The sequence below is a fragment of the Pristiophorus japonicus genome, chromosome 3, assembly GCF_044704955.1.
Source record: "Pristiophorus japonicus isolate sPriJap1 chromosome 3, sPriJap1.hap1, whole genome shotgun sequence".
Taxonomy (NCBI): domain Eukaryota; kingdom Metazoa; phylum Chordata; class Chondrichthyes; family Pristiophoridae; genus Pristiophorus; species Pristiophorus japonicus.
The window spans coordinates 79,039,806-79,065,630 of NC_091979.1; the positions used below are offsets into that span (position 1 = coordinate 79,039,806).

Here is a 25,825-nt window from a genome sequence, read left to right on the forward strand (position 1 = left end):
GCCGAATGGCCTACTCCTGCACCTATTTTCTATGTTTCTATGTTTCTATCTTAGACTGGGTGTTGTGTAATGAGAGAGGATTAATTAGCAATCTCATTGTGCGAGGCCCCTTGGGGAAGAGTGACCATAATATGGTGGAATTCTGCATTAGGATGGAGAATGAAACAGTTAATTCAGAGACCATGGTCCAGAACTTAAAGAAGGGTAACTTTGAAGGTATGAGGCGTGAATTGGCTAGGATAGATTGGCGAATGATACTTAAGGGGTTGACTGTGGATGGGCAATGGCAGACATTTAGAGACCGCATGGATGACCTACAACAATTGTACATTCCTGTCTGGCGTAAAAATAAAAATGGGAAGGTGGCTCAACCGTGGCTATCAAGGAAAATCAGGGATAGTATTAAAGCCAAGGAAGTGGCATACAAATTGGCCAGAAATAGCAGTGAACTGGGAGAATAGGACTGGGAGAAATTTAGAACTCAGCAGAGGAGGACAAAGGGTTTGATTAGGGCAGGGAAAATGGAGTACGAGAAGAAGCTTGCAGGGAACATTAAGGCGGATTGCAAAAGTTTCTATAGGTATGTAAAGAGAAAAAGGTTAGTAAAGACAAACGTCGGTCCCCTGCAGTCAGAATCAGGGGAAGTCATAACTGGGAACAAAGAAATGGCAGACCAATTGAACAAGTACTTTGGTTCGGTATTCACTAAGGAGAACACCAACAACCTTCTCGATATAAAAGGGGTCAGAGGATCTAGTAAGGAGGAGGAACTGAGGAAAATCTTTATTAGTCGGGAAATTGTGTTGGGGAAATTGATGGGATTGAAGGCCGATAAATCCCCAGGGCCTGATGTACTGCATCCCAGAGTACTTAAGGAGGTGGCCTTGGAAATAGTGGATGCATTGACAGTCATTTTCCAACATTCCATTGACTCTGGATCAGTTCCTATCGAGTGGAGGGTAGCCAATGTAACCCCACTTTTTAAAAAAGGAGGGAGAGAGAAAACAGGGAATTATCGACCGGTCAGCCTGACCTCAGTAGTGGGTAAAATGATGGAATCAATTATTAAGGATGTCATAGCAGTGCATTTGGAAAATGGTGACATGATAGGTCCAAGTCAGCATGGATTTGTGAAAGGGAAATCATGCTTGACAAACCTTCTGGAATTTTTTGAGGACATTTCCAGTAAAGTGGACAAGGGAGAACCAGTTGATGTGGTATATTTGGACATTCAGAAGGCTTTCGACAAGGTTCCACACAAGAGATTAATGTGCAAAGTTAAAAGCACATGGGATTGGGGGTAGTGTGCTGACGTGGATTGAGAACTGGTTGTCAGACAGGAAGCAAAGAGTAGGAGTAAATAGGTACTTTTCAGAATGGCAGGCAGTGACTAGTGGGGTACCGCAAGGTTCTGTGCTGGGGCCCCAGCTGTTTACATTGTACATTAATGATTTAGACGAGGGGATTAAATGTAGTATCTCCAAATTTGCGGATGACGCTAAGTTGGGTGGCAGTGTGAGCTGCGAGGAGGATGCTATGAGGCTGCAAAGTGACTTGGATAGGTTAGGTGAGTGGGCAAATGCATGGCAGATGAAGTATAATGTGGATAAATGTGAGGTTATCCACTTTGGTGGTAAAAACAGAGAGACAGACTATTATCTGAATGGTGACAAATTAGGAAAAGGGGAGGTGCAACGAGACCTGGGTGTCATGGTGCATTAGTCATTGAAGGTTGGCATGCAGGTACAGCAGGCAGTTAAGAAAGCAAATGGCATGTTGGCCTTCATAGCGAGGGGATTTGAGTACAGGGGCAGGGAGGTGTTGCTGCAGTTGTACAGGGTCTTGGTGAGGCCACACGTGGAGTATTGTGTACAGTTTTGGTCTCCTAACTTGAGAAAGGACATTCTTGCTATTGAGGGAGTGCAGCGAAGATTCACCAGACTGATTCCCGGGATGGTGGGACTGACCTATCAAGAAAGACTGGATCAACTGGGCTTGTATTCACTGGAGTTCAGAAGAATGAGAGGGGACCTCATAGAAACGTTTAAAATTCTGACGGGTTTAGACAGGTTAGATGCAGGAAGAATGTTCCCAATGTTGGGGAAGTCCAGAACCAGGGGTCACAGTCTAAGGATAAGGGGTAAGCCATTTAGGACCGAGATGAAGAGAAACTTTTTCACCCAGAGAGTGGTGAACCTGTGGAATTCTCTAGCACAGAAAGTAGTTGAGGCCAATTCACTAAATATATTCAAAAGGGAGTTAGATAAAGTCCTTACTACTCGGGGGATCAATGGGTATGGCGAAAAAGCAGGAAGGGGGTACTGAAATGCATGTTCAGCCATGAACTCATTGAATGGCGGTGCAGGCTAGTAGGACTGAATGGCCTACTCCTGCACCTATTTTCTATGTTTCTATGTTTCTACAAATGGAGAAGGCCTTGCTTCTGACTTCAAGGGTTCTTGTCAGATCACTTGCTCCCAGTCATGGGTGCTATAGTTGTTATACGCAATGGCCTGCAGCATGACGGGGAGATGGAGCAGAGACAGCAAAGAAGATGACAAGCTGCTGGCAGAGGGAGAATGGTGGGCGGGGAGAAATGCTCTCAGCAGGAGGCTTTATCCGCCAAGGGTTTTCCGAAAGCGATTCTTCTCAACTCAGCCTGAGCCAGGAGCAGAGTGCGAGGCATCTGCAGTTTGCGAAGGATTGCTCATAGAACTCTGCCACCTCCTATACGAGACCTGCAGCCTCACATCATGGCAAGGACAGCACTGCCAATGTCTGTGAAGGTCACCGTGGGCCTGAGTTACCTTGTCGGAATCACTCCATGCTGGAGCAAGCGACATCTATAATATCTCCGAGTTCACCGGCCACTGCTGCATGGGAGAGGTGACACATGTTCTGGAGTGTATTTGGGATGGTTTTCTAGACCAATATGTCGAGGAACCAACTAGAGACCTGGCCATCCTAGACTGGGTGATGTGTAATGAGAAGGGACTAATTAGCAATCTTGTTGTGCGAGGCCCCTTGGGGAAGAGTAACCATAATATGGTAGAATTCTTTATTAAGATGGAGAGTGACACAGTTAATTTGAAAACTAGGATCGTGAAATTAAGGAAAGGTAACTTCAACGGTATGAGGTGTGAATTGACTAGAATAGACTGGCAAAGGATACTTAAAAGGTTGACGGTGGATAAATGTAAGGGGGAGATGGGAAGGCTTCCTCTCCCACGAGCAGGGCCCACTGATATCGAGGGTCGACGCTCGCCCCAGCCCACGTAGCAATTCTCAAAGTTAGCAGACCGAGAATGATGGCAAAGTATAACGATCTTTATTACGAACGTCCGGGAACACCTCTTATCACAGTCGCCTGTGAGTGGAGATGCTTCCCGAACAGCACAATCATACAACTTTTATACATTTCAAAACCCCTTTGTTCCCAGACAAGACCTCCCTAGATTTCTAATTGAACTACCTTATCAGTGCTACTTCTCTAATTGGACGACCTTATTAGTGCTACTTTGGATTGACAGGCCAAGACCCTCGTGACCGCTTTAGGCCGTGACTAGAATGACTTCATTAGGTCGGAATTTGTTATACATTTCCTTGGTGCCTGTGAGTCGCCTCGAGCCTCTTCGCAAGGTCTTATCAATGTCTGTTCAGGTTCTCACATCGTATCCTGTCGGAATATTATTGAATTGATAACTTCTGGAGACTTGGTACAAGGCCGAAGAGAGGCCTTTTACCTCCTTATGGGCCATTGCAGGAACCAGCACTTTAACCCTTGTCCCGCTGGTACCCCTAATGCCAAATTTCTCTTACAATAAGCAATGGCAAACATTTAAAGATCACATGGATGAACTTCAACAATTGTACATCCCTGCCTGGAGTAAAAATAAAACGGGGAAAGTGGCTCAACCGTGGCTAACAAGGGAAATTAAAGATAGTGTTAAAACCAAGGAAGAGGCATATAAATTGGCTAGAAAAAGCAACAAACCTGAGGACTGGGAGAAATTTAGAATTCAACAGAGGAGGACTAAGGGTTTAATTAAGAGAGGGAAAATAGAGTACGAGAGGAAGCTTGCAGGGAACATAAAAACTGACTGCAAAAGCTTCTATAAATATGTGAAGAGAAAAAGATTAATGAAGACAAACGTAGGTCCCTTGCAGTTGGATTCAGGTGAATTTATAATGGGGAACAAAGAAATGGCAGACCAATTGAACAAATACTTTGGTTCTGTCTTCACGAAGGAAGACACAAATAACCTTCCGAATGTACTAGGGGACAGTGGGTCGAGTGAGAAGGAGGAACTGAAGGATATTCTTATTAGGCTGGAAATTGTGTTAGGGAAATTGATGGGATTGAAGGCTGATAAATCCCCGGGGCCTGATCGTCTGTATCCCAGAGTACTTAAGGAAGTGGTCCTAGAAATAATGGATGCATTGGTGATCATTTTCCAACAATCTATCGACTCTGGATCAGGTCCCATGGACAGGAAGGTAGCTAATGTAACACCACTTTTTAAGAAAGGAGGGAGAGAGAAAATGGGTAATTATAGACCGGTTAGCCTGACATCATTAGTGAGGAAAATGTTGGAATCAATCATTAAGGATGAAATACCAGCGCATTTGGAAAGCAGTGACAGGATCGGTCTAAGTCAGCATGGATTTATGAAAGGGAAATCATGCTTGACGAATCTTCTGGAATTTTTTGAGGATGTAACTAGCAGAGTGGACAAGGGAGAACCAGCGGATGTGGTGTATTTGGACTTTCAAAAGGCTTTTGACAAGGTCCCGCACAAGAGATTGGTGTGCAAAATCAAAGCATATGGTATTGGGGGTAATGTACTGACGTGGATAGAGAACTGGTTGGCGGACAGGAACCAGAGAGTCGGGGTAAACGGGTCCTTTTCAGAATGGCAGGCAGTGACTAGTGGAGTGCTGCAGGGCTCAGTGCTGGGACCCCAGCTCTTTACAATATTCATTAACGATTTAGATGAAGGAATTGAGTGTAATATCTCCAAGTTTGCAGATGACACTAAACTGGGTGGCGGTGTGAGCTGTGAGGACGACGCTAAGAGGCTGCAGGGTGACTTGGATAGGTTAGGTGAGTGGGCAAATGCATGGCAGATGCAGTATAATGTGGATAAATGTGAGGTTATCCATTTTGGGGGCAAAAACACAAAGGCAGAATATTATCTGAATGGCGGCAGATTAGGAAAAGGGGAGCTGCAACGAGACCTGGGTGTCATGGTTCATCAGTCATTAAAGGTTGGCATGCAGGTACAGCAGGCTGTGAAGAAGGCAAATGGTATGTTGGCCTTCATAGCTAGGGCATTTGAGTATAGGAGCAGGAAGGTCTTGCTACAGTTGTACAGGGCCTTAGTGAGGCCTCACCTGGAATATTGTGTTCAGTTTTGGTCTCCAAATCTGAGGAAGGATGTTCTTGCTATTGAGGGAGTGCAGCGAAGGTTCACCAGACTGATTCCAGGGATGGCTGGACTGACATATGAGGAGAGATTGGATCAACTGGGCCTTTATTCACTGGAGTTTAGAAGGATGAAAGGGGATCTCATAGAATCGTATAAGATTCTGACGGGACTGGACAGGTTAGATGCGGGAAGAATGTTCGCGATGATGGGGAAGTCCAGAACCAGGGGACATAGTCTTAGGATAAGAGGTAGGCCATTTAGGACTGAGATGAGGAGAAACTTCTTCACTCAGAGAGTTGTTAACCCGTGGAATTACCTGCCGCAGAGAGTTGTTGATACCAGTTAATTGGATATATTCAAGAGGGAGTTAGAGATGACTAAAGAGATCAAGGGGTATGGAGAGAAAGCGAGAAAGGGGTACTGAGGGAATGAGCAGCCATGATCTTATTGAATGGCGGTGCAGGCTCGAAGGGCCGAATGGCCTACTCCTGCACCTATTTTCTATGTTTCTATTAGCTGCTTTCCAATCCGCTGGTACCTCCCCAGAGTCCAGAGAATTTTGGTAGATTATAACGAATGCATCTGCTATAACTTCCGCCATCTCTTTTAATACCCTGGGATGCATTTCATCAGGACCAGGGGACTTGTCTACCTTGAGTCCCATTAGCCTGTCCAGCACTACCCCCCTAGTGATAGTGATTGTCACAAGGTCCTCCCCTCCCACATTCCTGTGACCAGCAATTTTTGCCATGGTTTCTGTGTCTTCCACTGTGAAGACCGAAGCAAAATAATTGTTTCAGGTCTCAGCCATTTCCACATTTCCCATTATTAAATCCCCCTTCTCATCTTCCAAGGGACCAACATTTACTTTAGTCACTCTTTTCCGTTTTATATATCTGTAAAAGCTTTTACTATCTGTTTTTATGTTTTGCGCAAGTTTACCTTTGTAATCTATCTTTCCTTTCTTTACTGCTTTCTTAGTCATGAGGGTGTGTTCCGAAACACATTCATCTCATTATATTTCTTTGCTATGAATTTTTTTGTGTGCCTCATTTCTCATTTTCTCTTCTTCCCCTCACACTTGCAAGCACCTTTATTCCCAAATGATTGGTCTTGTTATATTTGGGAATTTTGCCACCAAGATAATGGAAACAATGTTTATCCGCTCCATTTAGCCTATTGTTAGTGACCCTGGGAAAACCTGACTGTGATAAAGCATTTTGCAAAATATGAGTGGTCAACATCTAGTCAGGGACTTTATCCACAAAACACAAAGGGCAAAAAGTTCGTTATAGCCTGGTTTGAGGCAGTGACACCACCTGGGTGCTAATTTTAGCACCGGGTGATGTTTACTGCCTCCAACCGAGATATTCACTATTAGCGCCCCAAGAGGGGAGTAGAGCGCTAAGAGAAGCGACACACACTACTCTTAGGGTGCTTCGGGGCAGTAACGCTGCAGGGATAATGAAGTTCTGGCGCTAGGAAAGCAGCATCCTAATGCCTGGACCACCCGCAAAATGAGAGAAAGTTGAAGAGAGCATTGGAAACATCAGCAGCAGTATGTCAGACCTCATAGAATTGTAGCAATGTTAAAATATTTTACATTGAACACCCTGTTCCTGCTTTATAATATCACCCTGGGAGCTTCCTTGAAACGCCTGCTGCCCCTGTCAGTGACAGCGTCAGGTGCTGCGACAGGCTAAAGGAGTGAAGTTCGCGATCGTGGCATTGCACACTCATGTTGTCACCAAGTGGGTGGCACTAGAGTGGGCAGCGCTAAATGATACTGCCGCCGCTAAACACCATTGAAGTTCACGGCAGGCAATAACAGCACAGCACTTGGACACACCTCTCGGGTGCTAACGGGTGAGGCTAAGCAAACAAATATTTAGCCGAAAATATTTTTGATATATTAGTGGATATTATGTGGCATTGCTCATAAGTGCCAATCAGGAGTGGAGCTGGTGCACTTGAGCAGAAGACCAGGAAACAAATTGAACAATTTTAAGAACATGAACTAACATTTTGCTGGGCACTGTCATTGTATATACACCGACGCCTGAAAGGTAGTGCGCGTGTCACCAGAGCAGGAGTAGGCAATTCCATTTTTGTACTATGAAATCACCCTTCCACAGGGGTATTCTCATTATGCTTGGCAGTTCTTTTATTGCTTAATTTTAAGCACACAAATGTGTTGCTCTATCAAGCAGAAGGGTGCCGCAATATGCACTTTTACAATGTATTTATTGTTTCTAATGTAAATTTAAAAAGTGGCCGTCATCATGATAATGGGGGAAATTCTCTTTTGCGATCCCATCTGAAATCGAGCAGGCTCAGGCACAGAATGCTGGAAAATTCGGGCGATGAAGCTGACAGCTGCCTCACTCCCAACCACCCCAACTGGGATTTCCCTCCCACCAACCCTGCTGGGACTACCTTGGCCATTCTTTCTCCTTGCTGCAGCAAAATGGCAGAAGCATGCGGGGCCCAGGTCTGTGACACATTTCTCTCCCGGAGTTTCCTTGTTTGCACAGGGGTGGAGGGAGTTCCACTTGATGGTCCATTTGAGTCAAAGAGAAAGGAGAAGGCAATAGTGCAGGGTAGCGATAGAAGTAATGATAACCAGAGTGTGATAGAGAACTGGTTGGCAGACAGGAAGCAAAGAGTAGAAATAAAATGGTCCTTTTCAGAATGGCAGGCAGTGACTAGTGGAGTGCCACAGGGCTCAGTGCTGGGGACCCCAGCTCTTTACAATATACATTAATGATTTAGACGAAGGAATTGAGTGTAATATCTCCAAGTTTGCAGATGACACTAAGCTGGGTGGCAGTGTGAGCTGTAAGGAGGATGCTAAGAGGCTGCAGGGTGACTTGGACAGGTTAGGTGAGTGGGCAAATGCATGGCAGATGCAGTATAATGTAGATAAATGTGAGGTTATCCACTTTGGTGGCAAAAACAGGAAGGCAGAATATTATCTGAATGGTTACAGATTAGGAAAAGGGGAGGTGCAACGAGACCTGGGTGTCATGGTACATCAGTCATTGAAAGTTGGCATGCAGGTACAGCAGGCGGTGAAGAAGGCAAATGGCATGTTGGCCTTCATAGTGAGAGGATTTGAGTATAGGAGCAGGGAGGTCTTACTGCAATTGTACAGGGCCTTGGTGAGGCCACACCTTGAATATTGTGTTCAGTTTTGGTCTCCGAATCTGAGGAAGGACATTCTTACTATTGAGGGAGGGCAGCGAAGGTTCACCAGACTGATTCCCGCGATGGCAGGACTGACATATGAAGAAACACTGGATCGACTAGGCTTATATTCACTGGAATTTAGAAGAATGAGAGGGGATCTCATAGAAACATATACAATTCTGACGGGACTGGACAGATTAGATGCAGGAAGAATGTCCCAATGTTGGGGAAGTCCAGAACCAGGGGTCACAGTCTGAGGATAAGGGGTAAGCCATTTAGGACTGAGATGAGGAGAAACTTCTTCACTCAGAGAATTGTGAACCTGTGGAATTCTCTACCACAGAAGGTTGTTGAAGCCAGTTCATTAGATTTATTCAAAAGGGAGTTCGATGTGGCCCTTATGGCTAAAGGGATCAAGTGGTATGGAGAGAAAGCAGGAATGGGGTACTGAAGTTGCATGATCAGCCATGATCATATGGAATGGTGGTGCAGACTCGAAGGGCTGAATGGCCTACTCCTGCACCTATTTTCTATGTTTCTGATAGCTGCAGTGCAGGACAGAGTATAAATCAAGAAATAATGGAGGCTTGTAAGAAAGGTACTGCAATAATCATGGTCGATTTTAATCTTCACATAGATTGAACAAATTAAACTGGAAAAGGTCTCCTTGAGGACGAGTTCACAGAGTGTACTCAGGATATTTCTTAGAACATATTGTTGTGGTACCAACCAGGGAGCAGGCTATTTTAGATCTGGTAATGTGTAATGAGATAGGATTAATTCAAGATCTCATGGTAAAGAATCCTCGAGGGAAGAGTGATCATAGCACGTTAGAATTTCAAATTCTGTTTGAGGGTGAGAAACTTGGATCTCAAACTAGTGTCCTGAACTTAAATTAAGGCAATTACAAAGGTATGAAGAAAGATTTGGCTAAAGTGGACTGGGAAACTAGATTAAAGGGTGAGACGATCATCATCATAGGTAGTCCCTCAGAATCAAGTAAGACTTGCTTACACTCTAAAAATGTGTCCTTAAGTGGCTGAACAGTCCAGTATGAGAACCACAGTCCCTGTCACAGGTGGGGCAGATAGTCATTGAGAGAAAGGAGTGGGTGGGACTGGTTTGCTGTATGCTCTTTCCGCTGCCTGCGCTTGGTTTCTGCATGTTCTCAGCGATGAAACTCGAGGTGCTTGGCGCCCTCCCAGATGCACTTCCTTCCCATAGGGTGGTCTTTGGCCAGGGACTCCCAGGTGTCAGTGGGGATGTTGCACTTTATCAGGGAGGCTTTGAGGGTGTCCTTGTACTGGTTCGTCTGCCCACCTTTGGCTCATTTGCCGTGAAGGAGTTCCAAGTGAAGCGTTTGCTTTGGGAGTCTCGTGTCTGGCATGTGGACAATATGGTCTGCCCAGCGAAGCTGATCAAGTGTGGTCAGTGCTTCAATGCTGGGGATGTTGGCCTGGTCGAGGACGCTAACATTAGTGCGTCTGTCCTCCCAGTGGATTTGCAGGATCTTGCGGAGAGATCGACAGACCAATCTAGGAGTCCTTGTACATGAAACACAATAAGTTTGCATGCAGGTACAACAAGTAATTAATAAGTCAAATGGAATGTTTGTCTTTATTGCAAAGAGGATGGCGTATAAAAGTAGGGAAGTCCTGCTACAACTGTAAAGGATGTTGGTGAGATGTTGGGGTATTTCTCCAGCAACTTCAAGTAAGACGATAGATAAGCAGTGGCAGACATTTAAGGAGCTATTTCATAACTCTCAGCAAAGATATATTGCAGTGAGAAAGAAAGACTCTTAAGAGAAGGATGAACCATCCATGGCTAACTAAGGAAATTAAGGATGGTATCAAATTGAAAACAAAGGCATACAATGTTGCAAAGATTAGTGGTAGGTCAGAGGATTGTGAAATTTTTAGAAACAGAGAAAATAGATTATGAGAGTAAACTGGCAAGAAATATAAAAGCAGACAGTAAGAGCTTCTACGGGTATATAAAAAGGAAGAGAGTAGCTAAAGTAAATGTTGGTCGCTTCGAGGATGAGACTGGGGAATTAATAATGGGAAACACGGAAATGGCAAAGACTTTGAACAAATGTTTTGTATCGGTCTTCACGGTAGAAGACACTAAAAGCATCCCAATAATGGATAGTCAAAGGGCTACAGGAAGGAGGGCACTTAAAACAATCACTATCACTAGAGAAAAAGTACTAGGCAAACTAATGGGACTAAAGGTGGACAAGTCCCCTCGACCTGATGACCTACATCCTAGGGTCTTAAAAGAAGTGGCTGCAGAGATAGTGGATGCATTTGTTGTAATCTACCAAAATTTCCTGGATTTTGAAGAGATCCCAGCAGATTGGAAAATCGTAAATGTAACATCCCTATTTAAGAAAGGAGGGAGACAGAAAGCAGGCAACTATAGACCAGTTAGCCTCACATCTGTCATTGGGAAAATGCTGGAGTCCATTATTAAGGAAGTGGTAGCAGGACATTTAGAAAATCATAAGACAGTCAAGCAGAGTCAGCGTGGTGTTATGGAAGGAAAATCATGTTTGACACATTTGCTGGAGTTCCTTGAGGATGTATCGAGCAAGGTGGATAAAGGGAAATCAGTAGATGTTGTGTATTTTGATTTCAAGAAGGAATTCGATAAGGTGCCACATTAAAGGTTACTGCACAAGATAAGGGCTGACAGGGTTGGGGTTAATATATCAGCATGGGTAGAGGATTAGCTAACTAACAGAAACAGTGTCGGGATAAATGGATCATTTTCAGGTTGGCAAACTGTAACTAGTGGGGTGCCACAGTGATCAGTGCTGGGGCCTCAACTATTTACAATCAAAATTAATGATTTGGATGAAGAGACCTAGTGTAATGTAGCTAAATTTGCTGATAGCTACCAAGATAGGTGGAAAAGCAAGTTGTGAAGAGGATACAAAAAATCTGCAAAAGGATACTGATGGGCTAAGTGAGTGGGCAAAAATTTGACAGATGGAGTATAATGTGGGAAAATGTGAGGTTATCCACTTTGGTAGGAAGAATAAGAAAGCAAATTATTATTTAAATGGAGAGAGACCACAAAATGCTGCGGTACAAACCAATCTAGGAGTCCTTGTACATGAAACACAATAAGTTTGCATGCAGGTACAACAAGTAATTAATAAGTCAAATGGAATGTTTGTCTTTATTGCAAGGAGGATGGCGTATAAAAGTAGGGAAGTCCTGCTACAACTGTACAGGACGTTGGTGAGACCACACCTGGAGTACTGCATATAGTTTTGGTCTCCTTATTTAAGGAATGATGTACTTGCATTGGCGACAGTTCAGAGAAGGTTCATTAGGTTGATTCCTGAGATGAAGGAGTTGTCTTATGAAGAAAGGTTGAGCAGGTTGAGGCTATACTCCTTGGAGTTTAGAAGAATGAGAGGTGATCTTATTGAAACATATAAGATTCTGAAGGGGCTCGACAGGGTAAATGCAGAGAGAATGTTTCCCCTCGTGGAGGAATCTAGAACTAGGCATCATAGTTTCAGAATAAGGAGTTGCCCATTTAAAACAGAGATGAGGAGAATTTCTTCTCCCAGAGGGTCATGAATCCTCGGAATTTCTACCCCAGAGAGCTGTGGAGGCTGGGTCATTGAATATATTTGAGGTGGAAATAGACAGATTTTTGAACGATAGGGGAGTTAAGGGTTATGGGGAGCGAGCAGAAAAGTGGGGTTGAGGACAAGATCAGATCAGTCATGATCTTATTGAATGGTGGAGCAGGCTCGAGGGGCCAAATGGCCTACTCCTGCTCCTATTTCTTATGTTATTATGTTATTATGAGCCCACCATGCACCTGCAATGGGCCTCGATCCAGGAGATTGGTACAAGATTGAGGTGGACACAGAGGAGCAAGTGGAACTCGACCCCAGGGAAAAGTATCTTCAATTATACTTTTGATCAAAGAGATCCCTTTCTTTTATAAAGCCAGTAAAGCAGCTGTATCTAATGGCATTGGTCCTTTAGATGGTCCTTTAACTAACTTCAAAATTATTCATAAACTTGGTAACTTGACAACATAAGAACATAGGAGATAGGAGCAGGACTAGGCCATTTGGCCCCTCGAGCCTGCTCTGCCATTCAATAAGATCATGGCTGATCTTCTACCTCAATAGTACTTTCCTGCACTATCCCCATATCCCTTGATTCCCTTATTAGCCAAAATTCCATTGATTTCTGTCTTGAATATACTCAAAGACTGAGCCTCTACAGCTCTCTGGAGTAGAGAATTCCAAAGATTCACCACCCTCCGAGTGAAGAAATTCCTCCTCGTCGCAGTCCTAAATGGCCGACCCCTTATTCTGAAACCGTGACCCCTGGTTACAGACTCCCCAGCCAGGGGAAACATCTTCCCTGCATCTACCCCATCAAGCCCTGTAAGAATTTTGTATGTTTCAATGAGACCACCTCTCATTCTTCTGAACTCTGGAAAATATAGGCCTAGTCTACTCAAGGTCTCCTCATTGGACAATTCCCCCATCCCAGGAATCAATCTGATGAACCTTCGTTGCACTCCCTCTATGGCAAATATATCATTCCTTATGTAAGGAGACCAAAACTTTACACAATACTCCAGATGCGGTCTCACCAGGGCCCTATATAATTGCAATAAGTCGTCTTTACTCTTATGCACTAATCCTCTTGTAATAAAGGCCAACATACCATTTGTTTTCTTAATTGCTTGCTGTACCTGAATGTTAACTTTCAGTGATTCATGTACAAGGACACCCAGGTCACTCTGAAGACCAACATTTCCCAATCTTTCACCATTTAAAAAAATATTCTGCTTTTCTATTTTTCCTACCCAAGTGGATAACTTCACATTTCTCCACATTATATTGCATTTGCCATGTTCTTGCCCACTCACTTAGCCTTTCTATATACCCTTGATGTCTCTTTGCATCCTCCTCACAACTTACATCTCCACCTAGCTTTGTATCATCAGCAAACTTGCATATAATACATTTGGTCCCCTCATCCAAATCATTGATATAGATTGTGAATAGCTGGGGTCCAAGCACTGATTCTTGCGGTACCCCACTCATTACAGCCTGCCAACCTGAAAATGACCCGTTTATTCCTACTCTCTGTTTTCTGTCCATTAACCAATCCTCAATCCATGCTAATATATTACCCCCTATTCCATGAGCCCTAATTTTGTTTAATAACTTCTTGTGTGGCACCTTATCGAATGCCTTCTGAAATTCCAAATAAACCACATCCACTGGTTCCCTCACATCTATTCTGTTAGTTACAACCTCGAAAAACTCTAACAGATTTGTCAAACATGATTTCCCTTTCACAAATCTGTGTTGAATCTGTCCACTCCTATTATTATTTTCTAAGTGCTCTGTTACCACGTGCTTAATAATAGATTCTAGCATTTTCTCTAATATTTAACTGGTCTGTAGTTCTTGTTTTCTCTCTCCGTCCTTTCTTAAATTGTGGGATTACATTTGCTATCTTCCAATCCATGGGACTGTTCCAGAATCTATGGAATTTTGGAAGATGACAACCAATGCATCCACTATCTCTATAACCACCTCTTTCAAAACCTTCGGATGTAGGCCATCAGATCCAGGGGAGTTATCAGCTTTCAGTCTAATTAATTTTTCCAGTGCTATTTTTTTTACTAAAATTAATTTCTTTCGGTTCCTCATTCTCTAGACTCTTGGTTCTCCACTATTTCCGGGACATTTTTGAGTCTTCTTCCGTGAAGACAGACACAAAGTATTTGTTTAATTTCTCTGTCATTCCCTTATTCCCCACTATAATTTCTTCTGTCTCAGCCTGTAAGGGACCCATATTTATTTTTGTTAATCTTTTCCTTTTTACATACCTATAGAAGCTTTTACAGTATGTTTTTATGTCACTTCCAATTTACTCTCAATCTTTTTTCCCTTTCTTTATCAATTTCATTGTCCTCCTTGGCTAAATTCTAAAATCTTCCCCATCCTCAGGCCTACTGCTCTTTTTGGCACATTATAAGCCTCTTCCTTTGACCTAATACTGTCTTTAACTTCTCTTGTTAGCCACAGTTGGACCACGTTTCCTGTGGGGATTTTGTGCCTTAAAGGAATGTATGTTTGTTGTAAATTATGTATTAATTCTTTAAATGCTAGCCAACTAAATAGTAACAACATTTATAAGAATCAGCAAGTCTTCTAAATTTTTGCTGGATGCCTGCCTGTTCTTTTCTTAAAGGTCACCCAGACCCAATCTGACAGAATTGCTTGAAGTTCTCATCCATTGAGTTCCTCCCAATGGTCCTTTCCCTCCATAAGTTCTCATCTTAGGAGTAAATTCTCATGCTGTAACCTTATGTGAATGCTAGCAGTGAGAGAGAAAGAAATGATTTAAAGCTAGAATTACGAACAGACGAACAATGACGGACAGGTAAAGACCATCTGGTCTATCGAGCCTGTCCCACACAATTGCGATACCTTGTGTATCACAACATATACACTCCACCCCATCCCAAACCATGTGATCTCCTGGGAAAGTACCTCTACGAAAGTACCTAGTGGTCCCGGAGGTGCTTTGGATTCTGGTCTTGGAAGTACGGATGCAGAAGCTGAAGTCATGTGGGACTGGACAACCAATCACAGTACAGCATTTTCATTGATAATAATGGGAACTCCGTATCTCCAAGTTCCTATTACTATCAATGAAAGTAACCCCCTAAAACACCCAAACACAACATAAAAAATAAAGTACAAACTTCACATATTTAACATTAACTGAAATTAAAGTTAATTAAATGTTTTAGGAAAAAATATATGTTTTGGATTTTTTTAAAGTGTATTAATAGGGTTTAAAATAAACTTAACTTAGTGGACAGGGTTTTTAACATAAAAATGTGTTTTTAAATTTTATTTTTATATGTTTTAAACCTCTTACGCTGCTTTTACCAGACGTAAGAGTTTGAAGGACATTCGCTGGGCAAGAGATGGGCAAATAGCCCAATCTCGCCCGCACGGATGTCCTTCTCCTGGGGATACAGAGGATCTGTCAAGAGAAATCCTGACAGAGCAGGATTTCATGAAATGGTTTGAACATTGATGTGCAGTAATAGTGTTCAAACTACAAAGACAGCATACCAAACATATTATAGATGTCTGTTAAGAAATTCTGTTATCTTGGTTATTAAACTTACATCATTTTAATGCAAACATTTATAGTTTATAGGGGTGATTAATACTTTCCTAAATAATGGAGAACAGTATTAAATGGTGGAATATTGTCAATTTCTAAGAGTTTTTTGCTATAAAAATATGTTTCCATCTTTTTTTGTATGTCTGTCTTGTATTTACTGTGTACAGAAACATTTCATTATCTTCGCAAGGATTTTTCCCTATCTCCATTTATGAATCACCTTTTTAAACTGCTATGCATTGCTCCTCCCTCATTGTGTTCTCACCTGTTGGAATGTGCAATTTGTCATTTATGTACTTGCTTGTTGTAGTTTGCCTCTTTAACTATGTATTTCTAAACGTCTTACATTAAAATGTTTGCTGCTGTTCATTTGCTGCCATTGTGCTCTAGATTGCTGTCTTTTGAACACCTGCCTTTGAACTTCTGAATATGTGTTAACAATTCACTGGATTGTATAATGCGAATAAACATTCAGTTGTGCTAATTACATCTGTGCATTTAGAATTCTAGATGCCATGACAAAGTTTGTAGTGTTGGTTCATGCCTCTTGTATATTTTTAAAAAAATGATATTTTTATATTTTTGTTTAGGCCACTTTGAGAAAATGGCTGATCTAGTGGCAGTGTGGGAAGTAGCTCTAAGTGATGGTGTTCACAAAATAGAATTTGAGCATGGCACCACCTCAGGAAAGCGAGTGGTGTATGTTGATGGAAAGGTAAGTTATTCAAAGTTTGTTTTAATATTGTCTCAATGATGACATTAAATTTGCCATGCTAGTTTTGTGTATACCCACTCCCCTGATGGCTTTGTGAAAAAAGTGCACTTCATTGTGTAATGCTTATCCATACAAACCAGAAGGTTTTAGGATGGAACCTTAATTGGGAAGTCAATTGGGATGCTGCAATTGACCTTGATGCCGGTTAGGGAGAGCGAAAATTATGCAAAATTTCTGTTCCTACTAACTATTCAATAACTCATGTTGGAAAGCACATGTGTGTGGATGTAAGATCCACTGTTTCCCACTGTCCAGTAGCCTGCCATTACTGAGTTCGCACAAGAAGATTGGCCACTTGGGCGAAGTATCAAGGAACTGCTAGTGCTCAGGGAACCATACCTAGCAGCGTAAAATATTATTTATACATACATATAAATGTATAGATTATCAGATTATGCTTACACAGATGTGATGTCCGGAAACCTCAGGGCCAAGGCTGTTCTTGATTCCGGGTATTTCCGGATTTCAGAACGTCTTTGCTTGGGCCGAGGTAGGTGGGGTCGGGGGGGAAGAGGGGGTCAGGCAGCCGAGGTATGGGGGGTAGGGAAGACTAGGTCGGGCTGCCGGGAGCCAGGGTGAGGTCGGGCCGCCGGGGAAAGGTCGGGCCGCCGAGGACTGAGGTGAGGTTGGGCTACCGAGAGCCGGGACGAGGTCACTCGCCGAGGTGAGGGGAAGGAGGCGAACTCGGGCTGCCGAGGGCAGGGGTGGGGTTGGTCCGCCGAGGGCCGGGGCGAGGTCCGGCTGCCGAGGTAAGGGAGCGAGGTCGGTCTGCCGCGGGCTGGGACGAGGTCGGTCCGCCGAGAGCTGGGGGCGAGGTCGGGCCAGGATGAGGTCGGGCCGCCGAGGACCGGGGCGAGATCAAGCGGCCGAGGTAAGGTGGGGAGGTCGGGTTGCCGAGGACCAGGGTGAAGTTGGGCCGGGGCAAGATCGAGCGGCCGAGGTAAGGCGGGGAGGTCGGGTTGCCGAGGACCGGGGCGAGGTCGGGCGGCCGAGGTAAGGTGAGTAGGCAAAGAAGGGCCGCCGAGGTAAGTGGGGGGAGACGAAGTCGGGCCGCCGAAGCCCGGGGTGAGGTCGGGCCGCCAATGGCCGGGGCGAGATCAGGCTGCCGAGGTAAGGGGACAAAGTCGGGCCGGGTGAGGTTGGGCCGCCAATGGCCGGGGCGCGATCAGGCTGCCGAGGTAAGGGGGCGAAGTCGGGCCGGGTGAGGTTGGACCGCCAAGGACCGGGGCGAGGTCGGGCAGCCGAGATAAGGAGGGGGGGGGGGGTCAGGTTGCCGAGGGCCGGGGCAAGGTCAGGCCGCCAGGGCGAGGTCGGACAGCCGAGGTAACGGGGAGGTCGGGTTGCCGAGGGCCGGGGTGAGGTTAGGCCTCCGGGATAGGTGGGGTCGGGGGTGAGAGGGGGGTCGGGCAGCCGAGATATGGGGGGTGGGGAAGACAAGGTCGGGCTGCCGAGAGCCAGGGCGAGGTCGGTCGCCGAGGTAAGGGGGGGCAGGCAAAGTTGGGCCGCCGAGGGCTGGGGCAAGGTCAGGCCGGGGTGAGGATAGGGCGCCGTGGACTGTGGTGAGGTCGGGCCACCGAGGTAAGCGGGGGAACTGAAGGCGGGCCGCCGAGGGCCGGCTGCCGAGGTAAGGGGCAAGGTCGGGCCAGGGCGAGGTTGGGCCACTGAGGTAAGGGGGCGAGGTTGGGCCGCCGAGGTAAGGGGGCGAGGTTGGGCCGCCGAGGACCGTGGCAAGATCAGACTGCCAAGGTAAGGGGGCAAGGTCGGGCCGCCGAGGGCTGGGGCGAGGTCAAGCCGCCGAGGGCCGGGGTGAGGTTGGGCCGCCGGAGGCGAGATTGGGCCAGGATGAGGTCGGGTTGCTGAGGGCCGGATGCGAGATCGAGCGGCCGAGGTAAGTGGGGGGAGGGTCGGGTTGCCGAGGGCCGGGGCAAGGTCAGGCGGCCGAGGTAAGAGGGGGGGGTCAGGTTGCCGAGGGCCGGGGCAAGGTCAGGCCGCCAGGGCGAGTACGGACAGCCGAGGTAATGGGGAGGTCGGGTTGCCGAGGGCCGGGGTGAGGTTAGGCCTCCGGGATAGGTGGGGTCGGGGGTGAGAGGGGGGTCGGGCAGCCGAGGTATGGGGGATGGGGAAGACAAGGTCGGGCTGCTGAGAGCCAGGGCGAGGTCGGTCGCCTGGTAAGGGGGTGCAGGCAAAGTCGGGCCGCCGAGGGCTGGGCAAGGTCGGGCCGGGGTGAGGATAGGGCGCCGAGGTCTGGGGTGAGGTCGGGCCACCGAGGTAAGGTGGGGAAGTGAAGCCGGGCCGCCGAGGGCCGGGGCGAGGTTCGGCTGCCGAGGTAAGGGGCAAGGTCGGGCCAGGGCGAGGTTGGGCTACTGAGGTAACGGGGCGAGGTTGGGCCGCCGAGGACCATGGCAAGATCAGACTGCCGAGGTAAGGGGGCAAGGTCGGGCCGCCGAGGGTTGGGGCGAGGTCAAGCCGCCGAGGGCCGGGGTGAGGTTGGGCCGCCGGTGGCGAGATTGGGCCAGGATGAGGTCGGGTTGCTGAGGGCCGGAGGCGAGATCGAGCGGCCGAGGTAAGTGGGGGGAGGTCAGGTTGCCGAGGACCGGGGCGAGGTCGGGCGGCCGAGGTAAGGTGGATAGGCAAAGTCAGGCCGCCGAGGGCCACGGCGAGGTAGGGCCGCCGAGTTAAGTGGGGGAGGCGAAGTCGGGCCGCCGAAGCCCGGAGTGAGGTCGGGCCGCCAACGGCCGGGGCAAGATCAGGCTGCCGAGGTGAGGGGGGCGAAGTCAGACCGGGCGAGGTCGGGCTACCGAGGACCGAGACGAGGCCGGGTGGCAGAGGTAAGGTAGAGAGGTCGGGCCGCCGAGAACCGGGTCGAAGTCGGGCCGTCGGGACGAGGTCGGGCCACCGGGGCAAGGTCGGGCCACTAAGGTAAGGTGGGGGGGTGGTTGGGTTGCCGAGGGCAAGGTCGGGCCGCTGGGGCGAGAGAGTCTGGATTTCAGAACATTTACCAGTTTCCAGATGACTTCGCCACAGATCGGCCCAGTGTCCGGATTCCGGACCATCGAATTTCGGAACTCCGGATTTCGGACACTCGACCTGCACTAAAAATAAATACAGAATACCCAGCTGATGGTGATTTATTTGAGTGCCGTAACTTCAGATTGGTTCCAAGGCAGTCCAAAGTTAAGGTCCTAGGGAGCTACTCCAGAACACATGGATGTCCCCATTATTGGTGTTCTGGAGCAATCTAGCAGAAAGGGAGGTTGCAGCAGATTTTTTTTTAAAGTGCTTTTTAAAATAAACTCTCAAGATTTTAATAAGTCTGTCTTGTTCGTGTAAAATCGGGGAGTAATCAGTACAAATTCTCATATTTGAAATCTCAACATCTGTCCTAGCGCTAAATTATGCTGCTTCAGAAATTAAGGCAGTGGCTAATTTCTTCGCACCAGAATTGGCATTTGTCAATTATTTCCTATTCCCACTTTCTGAAACTACATGGGTCAATTTCAGCAGCATTGTTTCCCACTTACACTATTCCTAGACTTGAGTTCCCTAAATAATATCTTAATTTGCATTAATTTGTTTTCCTTTCTTCTCCAAATAAGGGTTATCAGTGCTAGACAAAAGAACACTTTTCTATTTTGAACACTCAGAAGCACATTAGTACTCTCTTTAATGCATCCCAGTGCCTTCAGGTACTCCTTTCGCTGCAGACTGAGGCTACCTACCCCCTTTGTGGTGTGTGTAGCACACAAATCATTGACTCCACACGGTCTGGTGTTGATCTAACTGCTGTGACCGTAGTCCTTTATTGAACAGCTCCAGAGTGGCCTCCAGGTGTGGTGGGCAGCCTTTTATACTGCCTCGTGGTACACCATTGTACTTATATCATACATTTAATGTACCAGAGCAATACACAACATCTCACTCCCCCCCCAGTTCAAAAAGCCGTTGCTTGAATCCCCTGAATCGAACATCGCATTAGCCCATTGGTAATGTTAGTCATGGATCCATGTCCCTTTTTCTTGAACCTCGTGGTATCAACTCTTCCCGTGATTCATGTCCATGATTTCAAGCACAGTGACCATTCAGCATTGAAATATTAACCCTTATCATATTTCGTAATTCATATCCATTATTTTAAACACAGTAACCATTCAGCATTGAAATATTAACTCTTATCGTAATTCGCATTTCATATCCATTATTTTAAACACGGTAACCATCCAACATTAAAATATTAATTCTTATCATAAATCCATCCCTACATTCACATAGCACATTTAAACTCTCTCTTGCCTTACAAAAGTCTTTACTTGGGGACCGCCAATGGCGTAAGGCCCTTTTAAGACTCTCGGGAGCATTTCCCTTTTAAGACAACATCTTGTGGCTTCCCATGCGGCACCGCCATCTTAGGTGTTCTGCTGACCTATGTCTGCAGGGCTTCGTTGCCACGAGGCTCACTGCCATCTTGAGCTCGCTGGCGAAGAAAGAAGAGGGGACAAGGAAACAGGGAAGGGAAAAAAGAGAGAAAAAAACAGCCCATCTTGCAGAAGTCGGTCTGGTCTCGATCAGTCACAGTCCCTGTGAGTCGCTCCATGCCTGCTGCCGCATCCGCCGCTCTGGTTCGCGTTCCCCCGAGTCACGTCCGCCGCAGCCTCCGCTCCCACCGTTGTCTCCACACTTGCCCAGTGCAAACTCCAGCTGTTGATCTCCCCAATTGTTGCCCCTCCTGCTGCCCCCGTGGCCGCCTCCTGCGGCTGCCGTGGCCACCACCATTGCAGCCGCTGCCACTGCCCGACTGTTCCACTGCATGGGCCCCCCGAATCCGCCGGCCACCGATGGGCCTCCCGCAGCGCCCCACCGGCCTGCACCCCAGCAATAGGCCCGCACCTGCAACTTTGTTCTTCCAGGGTCTGCTCATCTGTGGAGGCTGACCTGCAAACCTGTTCTTCCAGGGTCTGTTCGTCTGTGGAGGCTGAGGCTGCAGGATTGCTTGGGGTCAGGAGCTCTGGGCTGCTGTCGCCTGTGTGTGGATTTAGGCTGCAGCTCCAGCTCGGTTGGCGCTGCTCTTTGGGAACCCGGGGAGGAGCAGTCTGTGGAGGAGTGAAGTCTTCCCAGCTCCTACGGAACTTTCCCATCCATCTTCTGCTGAGGCGCATTGGCCCATCGCCTGCAATGACCCATAAGGGTAAACCGTGCTTCTCGCCCCCGTGAGATACCTGCACATCCGCTCTGCCAAGAACAGGTATCAGTTCCTTGGTGTAGGTACCAGCTTGGGTAATGCAGCCAGGTTGTCCCACAGTTTCTCAAAAGTTCTCTGACTCAAATACGACGGACCCGATCCCGTATCCACTGCCATACTCACTGGGACTCCGTCAGTTTTTACTTCCATTATCACTGGGGGCAAATCGTCGGTGCACGTATACAGTCCCAACACCTCATCTTCTTCTGCCTGCTCCTTGCTGAACAGTGGATCATCCCCCATCTCCTCAGCCACATGGTGAGTCCGATTTCTTTTACACATAGGCTGAAGGTGGCCTTTCAGGTGGCAGGTATTGCACGTATACTCCGCAAACCTGCACTGGTGAGCCCCATGGCTTCCTCCGCAGCGCCAGCATGGTGCTGCTTGATTGGCCCCCCTCAGCGGACTCTGAGTTCTAGGACCCTGAGATCCATGCTCTCTGCCCTGGGCAGGGCCACGTTCTGCAGTTCTGTCCATGGTGGGTGCTATCCTGCCGGGTTCGAGACTGTGTGGATCATTTGCTTGGTGCTGCAAGTCGAGGTAATATATGCCCGGCTGATGGTGATAGCCTTTGTCAGGGTGACTGGGTTCCGTGGCTAGCAGTTTGTGAAGGAGGCCCTCATGGCCAATCCCCATGACGAAAACGTCCCGCAACGCCTCGTCAAGGTGTGCGCCAAAATCACACGGCGCCACAAGTCTCCTGAGGTCCGCAGCATATTTGGTGACATCCTGGCCCTCGGGTCTGCAGTGATGGTAAAATTTGTATCTGGCCGTGAGGATGCTCTCCTTGCTTTCAACTGATCACGAATGAGTGCGACCAGCTCCTCATATGACTTGTCCCTGGCGCTCGCGAGTGCCAGCAAATCCCTGACGAGACAGTAAACCACATCGCCACAACTGGAAAGCAATATTGCCATGCGCTTATCTTTCATTGCGTCCGTGCTCCCCGTCAGGTCGTTTGCTGTGAAGTAGTACTCGAGCCTTTCCATAAAGGCCTCCCAATCATTGCCCATGGTAAAATCCTTTAGCGAGCCCAGAGTAGCCATGGTTGCGTGGAGTTCGTCCACTTCCTCGTTGCCAATGTGGTGTATGTAGCACACAAATCACTGACTCCACACGGTCTGGCGTTGATCTAACTGCTGTGACCTTAGTCCTTTATTGAACAGCTCCAGAGTGGCCTCCAGGTGGGGTGGGCAGCCTTTTATTATGCCTCGTGCAGGTACTTTCAGGTCTCCCACCACAGCGCCCTCTGTGGTGCACCATTGTACTTATATCATACATTTAATGTACCAGAGCAATACACAACACCCTTGGCCTCTGCCAGGCCATAGCCATGCGGCTATGGCCTGGCAGAGTAGCTGCTCTGCCTTCTCCATGTGGGGGTGAAGATTCGGCAAATTGTATACCTGTTTGTCCATCAAAGGAAAAGAAAGAACCATTAGGCTTTCAAGTGCCCAGGTTGGTCACCCTATGGAAAGCCGCAGGCATTCTTCCTGCCAAATTTGGGCTCCTCAGTGCTCATTTCTCCATGTGCAAAGGGAAATGCTGTTGAGACACTGGAAACACTCTGGGACTACAACTCCCAAGCCTCAATCTGAAGAATGGTGCTTTTATCTAGGTTGCACACACAAAGGTTATCTGAGGATCTTGTTGGTTACGCTGAAATCATGGTGGTTTTTCTGCTGATTTTGAAAACTATTCCAACATAATCAATTGAACTCCGTATGGAATTTCAGCTTAAATAGCCATTTGCAAATTGGGCATAAAAACGGATACATTTTGGCATAACTTGTCAGGTACACCATTGCAGGAGTTTTCGGATTTACATGCCAGCATGGTTTTATTGGTGCATCAGCTTGGCTCAGTTGGAAGCACTCTCGCCTCTTGAGTTATAAGATGGCAAGCTCAAGTTTCACGATGGATTTAAGCTACAAAATGTAGCTTGACATCCAGTATATTATTAAAGAAACATTGCACTGCCTGACATACCATCTTTAAGATAGACTTCAAAGATTCCATGCCACGATTCAAAGAGTAGGGAGTTCAAGTGTCTTGGCCAGCATTCTTCTCTCAACCAACACCACCAGAAACAGATTATCTGATGAGTTATTTGTTTGTTCTTTGTGAGAAATCAATGTATGTACATTGGCTGCTATGTATCCCTGCATAACTGTGACTGCACCTCAAAAGTTAGCCATTATTTGTAAAGCAAACTACAAGGTTCTGAGGATTTGATAAGGCACTATATCGATCCAAGTTTGTTTTTTCTTGTTTCTTTATGATTGTTTAATAGACTCTAATATCTGGCCTCTGCTGTTTGATTTGGATTTTTTATGTCTTATGGCCCCTTAAGATTTGTAACATGCTCCCAATAGTCATTGTTTTTGCATACAATGTGTTTTATTTATTGTAACTTAGTTTTGATGTAACATTTGAAAATCTTCAATAATGGAAGAAACTTTTTTTATGTGTAACAAACAATATTTTATTATCAGGAAATTATACGGAGGGACTGGATGTTCAAACTTGTTGGGAAGGAAACCTTTGCAGTCGGGTCAACTAAAACAAAAGCAACAATCAACATTGATGCAGTTAGTGGTTTTGCTTATGAATACACATTGGAAATCAATGGGAAAAGCCTGAAGAAGTATATGGAGAACAGGTCAAAGACAACAAACACATGGCTATTAAATCTGGATGGAGTAGATTCTCGAATAGTGCTGGGTAGGTGCATGTTCGGGTAGGAAGTTTTTTTGCTTCTACACTAGTTTGAGACATCTACCACACTGTGTGTGAATCCCCCTGCAACCCATCACTCTAGCTTGTGTCTCACCACTATCATCAAGCTCATCTCCTTCATCCAGAGGTCACAGTCTAAGGATAAGGGGTAAGCCATTTAGGACCGAGATGCGGAGGAACTTCTTCACCCAGAGAGTGATGAACCTGTGGAATTCTCTACCACAGAAAGTTGTTGAGGCCAATTCACTAAATATATTCAAAAGGGAGTTAGATGAGGTCCTTACTACTAGGGGGATCAAGGGGTATGGCGAGAAAGCAGGAATGGGGTACTGAAGTTGAATGTTGAGCCATGAACTCATTGAATGGCGGTGCAGGCTAGAAGGGCCGAATGGCCTACTCCTGCACCTATTTTCTATGTTTCTATGTTTCTATGAAACCTGCCTCCTGCACTTTCAACTGCCTCACAATCCAGCCCCTTGCTACATTATGACTATCTCTATAACCTAATGCTCACGGATACCAGTAGTTCCCTTTCCTTGGAGTTTGGCCCTCTGTCTTTCAAATTGCTCCTATTGCCCTCTTCAAAAGCCACTCTCAAACCATCCATCCTATCCAACTGCTGTTCTATCTCCAACCTCCTTTCCTCTCTGTGGTCCTTAAAAATGGTGCCAACTAAGTATGTGCTCCCCTCTCTCAGTTGCTATGTTACTTGCCCCTGCACTGAGACTGCCCTGGGCAAAGTCACTAACAGCATTCTTTGTGATTACAGCCATGGTATATGATTCCCCCATTGTCATCCTCACTCTTGCCCTGGCATTCGACACAGTCAACCACTCAGTTCTCTTCCACTTCATGATTCCACTTCTTCTACATAGTCAGCATTATTCCAACGATGCCTTATTTTCCTACTCACACGATCACCTTGGGAGCATCCCTTGTTCATCTCCTTTTCCTCGTGTACATTCTGCTCTTTGGCACCATCATCTCTAATCATGGGGTTAGCTTTCATATTTGACAACATCCAACTCTACCCTTGCACCTCCATACTCAACCACTGTGCTTCCTCCAAATTAACATTGGTAATATAATGATATCCTGTTTAGCCCCTGTCAAAAACTCCACACCTTGCACTCATTCCATCCTTCTCTCCTCCTGCTCGCTCAGGCTAAATCTGAGCTGCACAACATTGGTCTCTAGTTTCACGTTGAGCTGAGCTTTAAAGCTCATATCAGAATCTTCACCAAGATCACCT

At 46.4% G+C, this 25,825-nt stretch overlaps 1 protein-coding gene across 2 annotated transcripts in view; it reads left to right on the top strand.

Annotated features, from left to right (window-relative positions):
- faima (Fas apoptotic inhibitory molecule a) overlaps positions 1-25,825 on the top strand; it is a 98,812-nt gene that overhangs the window by 36,264 nt on the left and 36,723 nt on the right. For both annotated transcript variants that reach the window (XM_070874519.1, XM_070874518.1), the window contains 2 exons: positions 16,414-16,538; positions 24,330-24,558. In XM_070874519.1, the coding sequence (XP_070730620.1) occupies positions 16,428-16,538; positions 24,330-24,558 (340 nt within the window). In that variant the 5' untranslated portion in view covers positions 16,414-16,427. The remainder of the gene's footprint in view (positions 1-16,413; positions 16,539-24,329; positions 24,559-25,825) is intronic.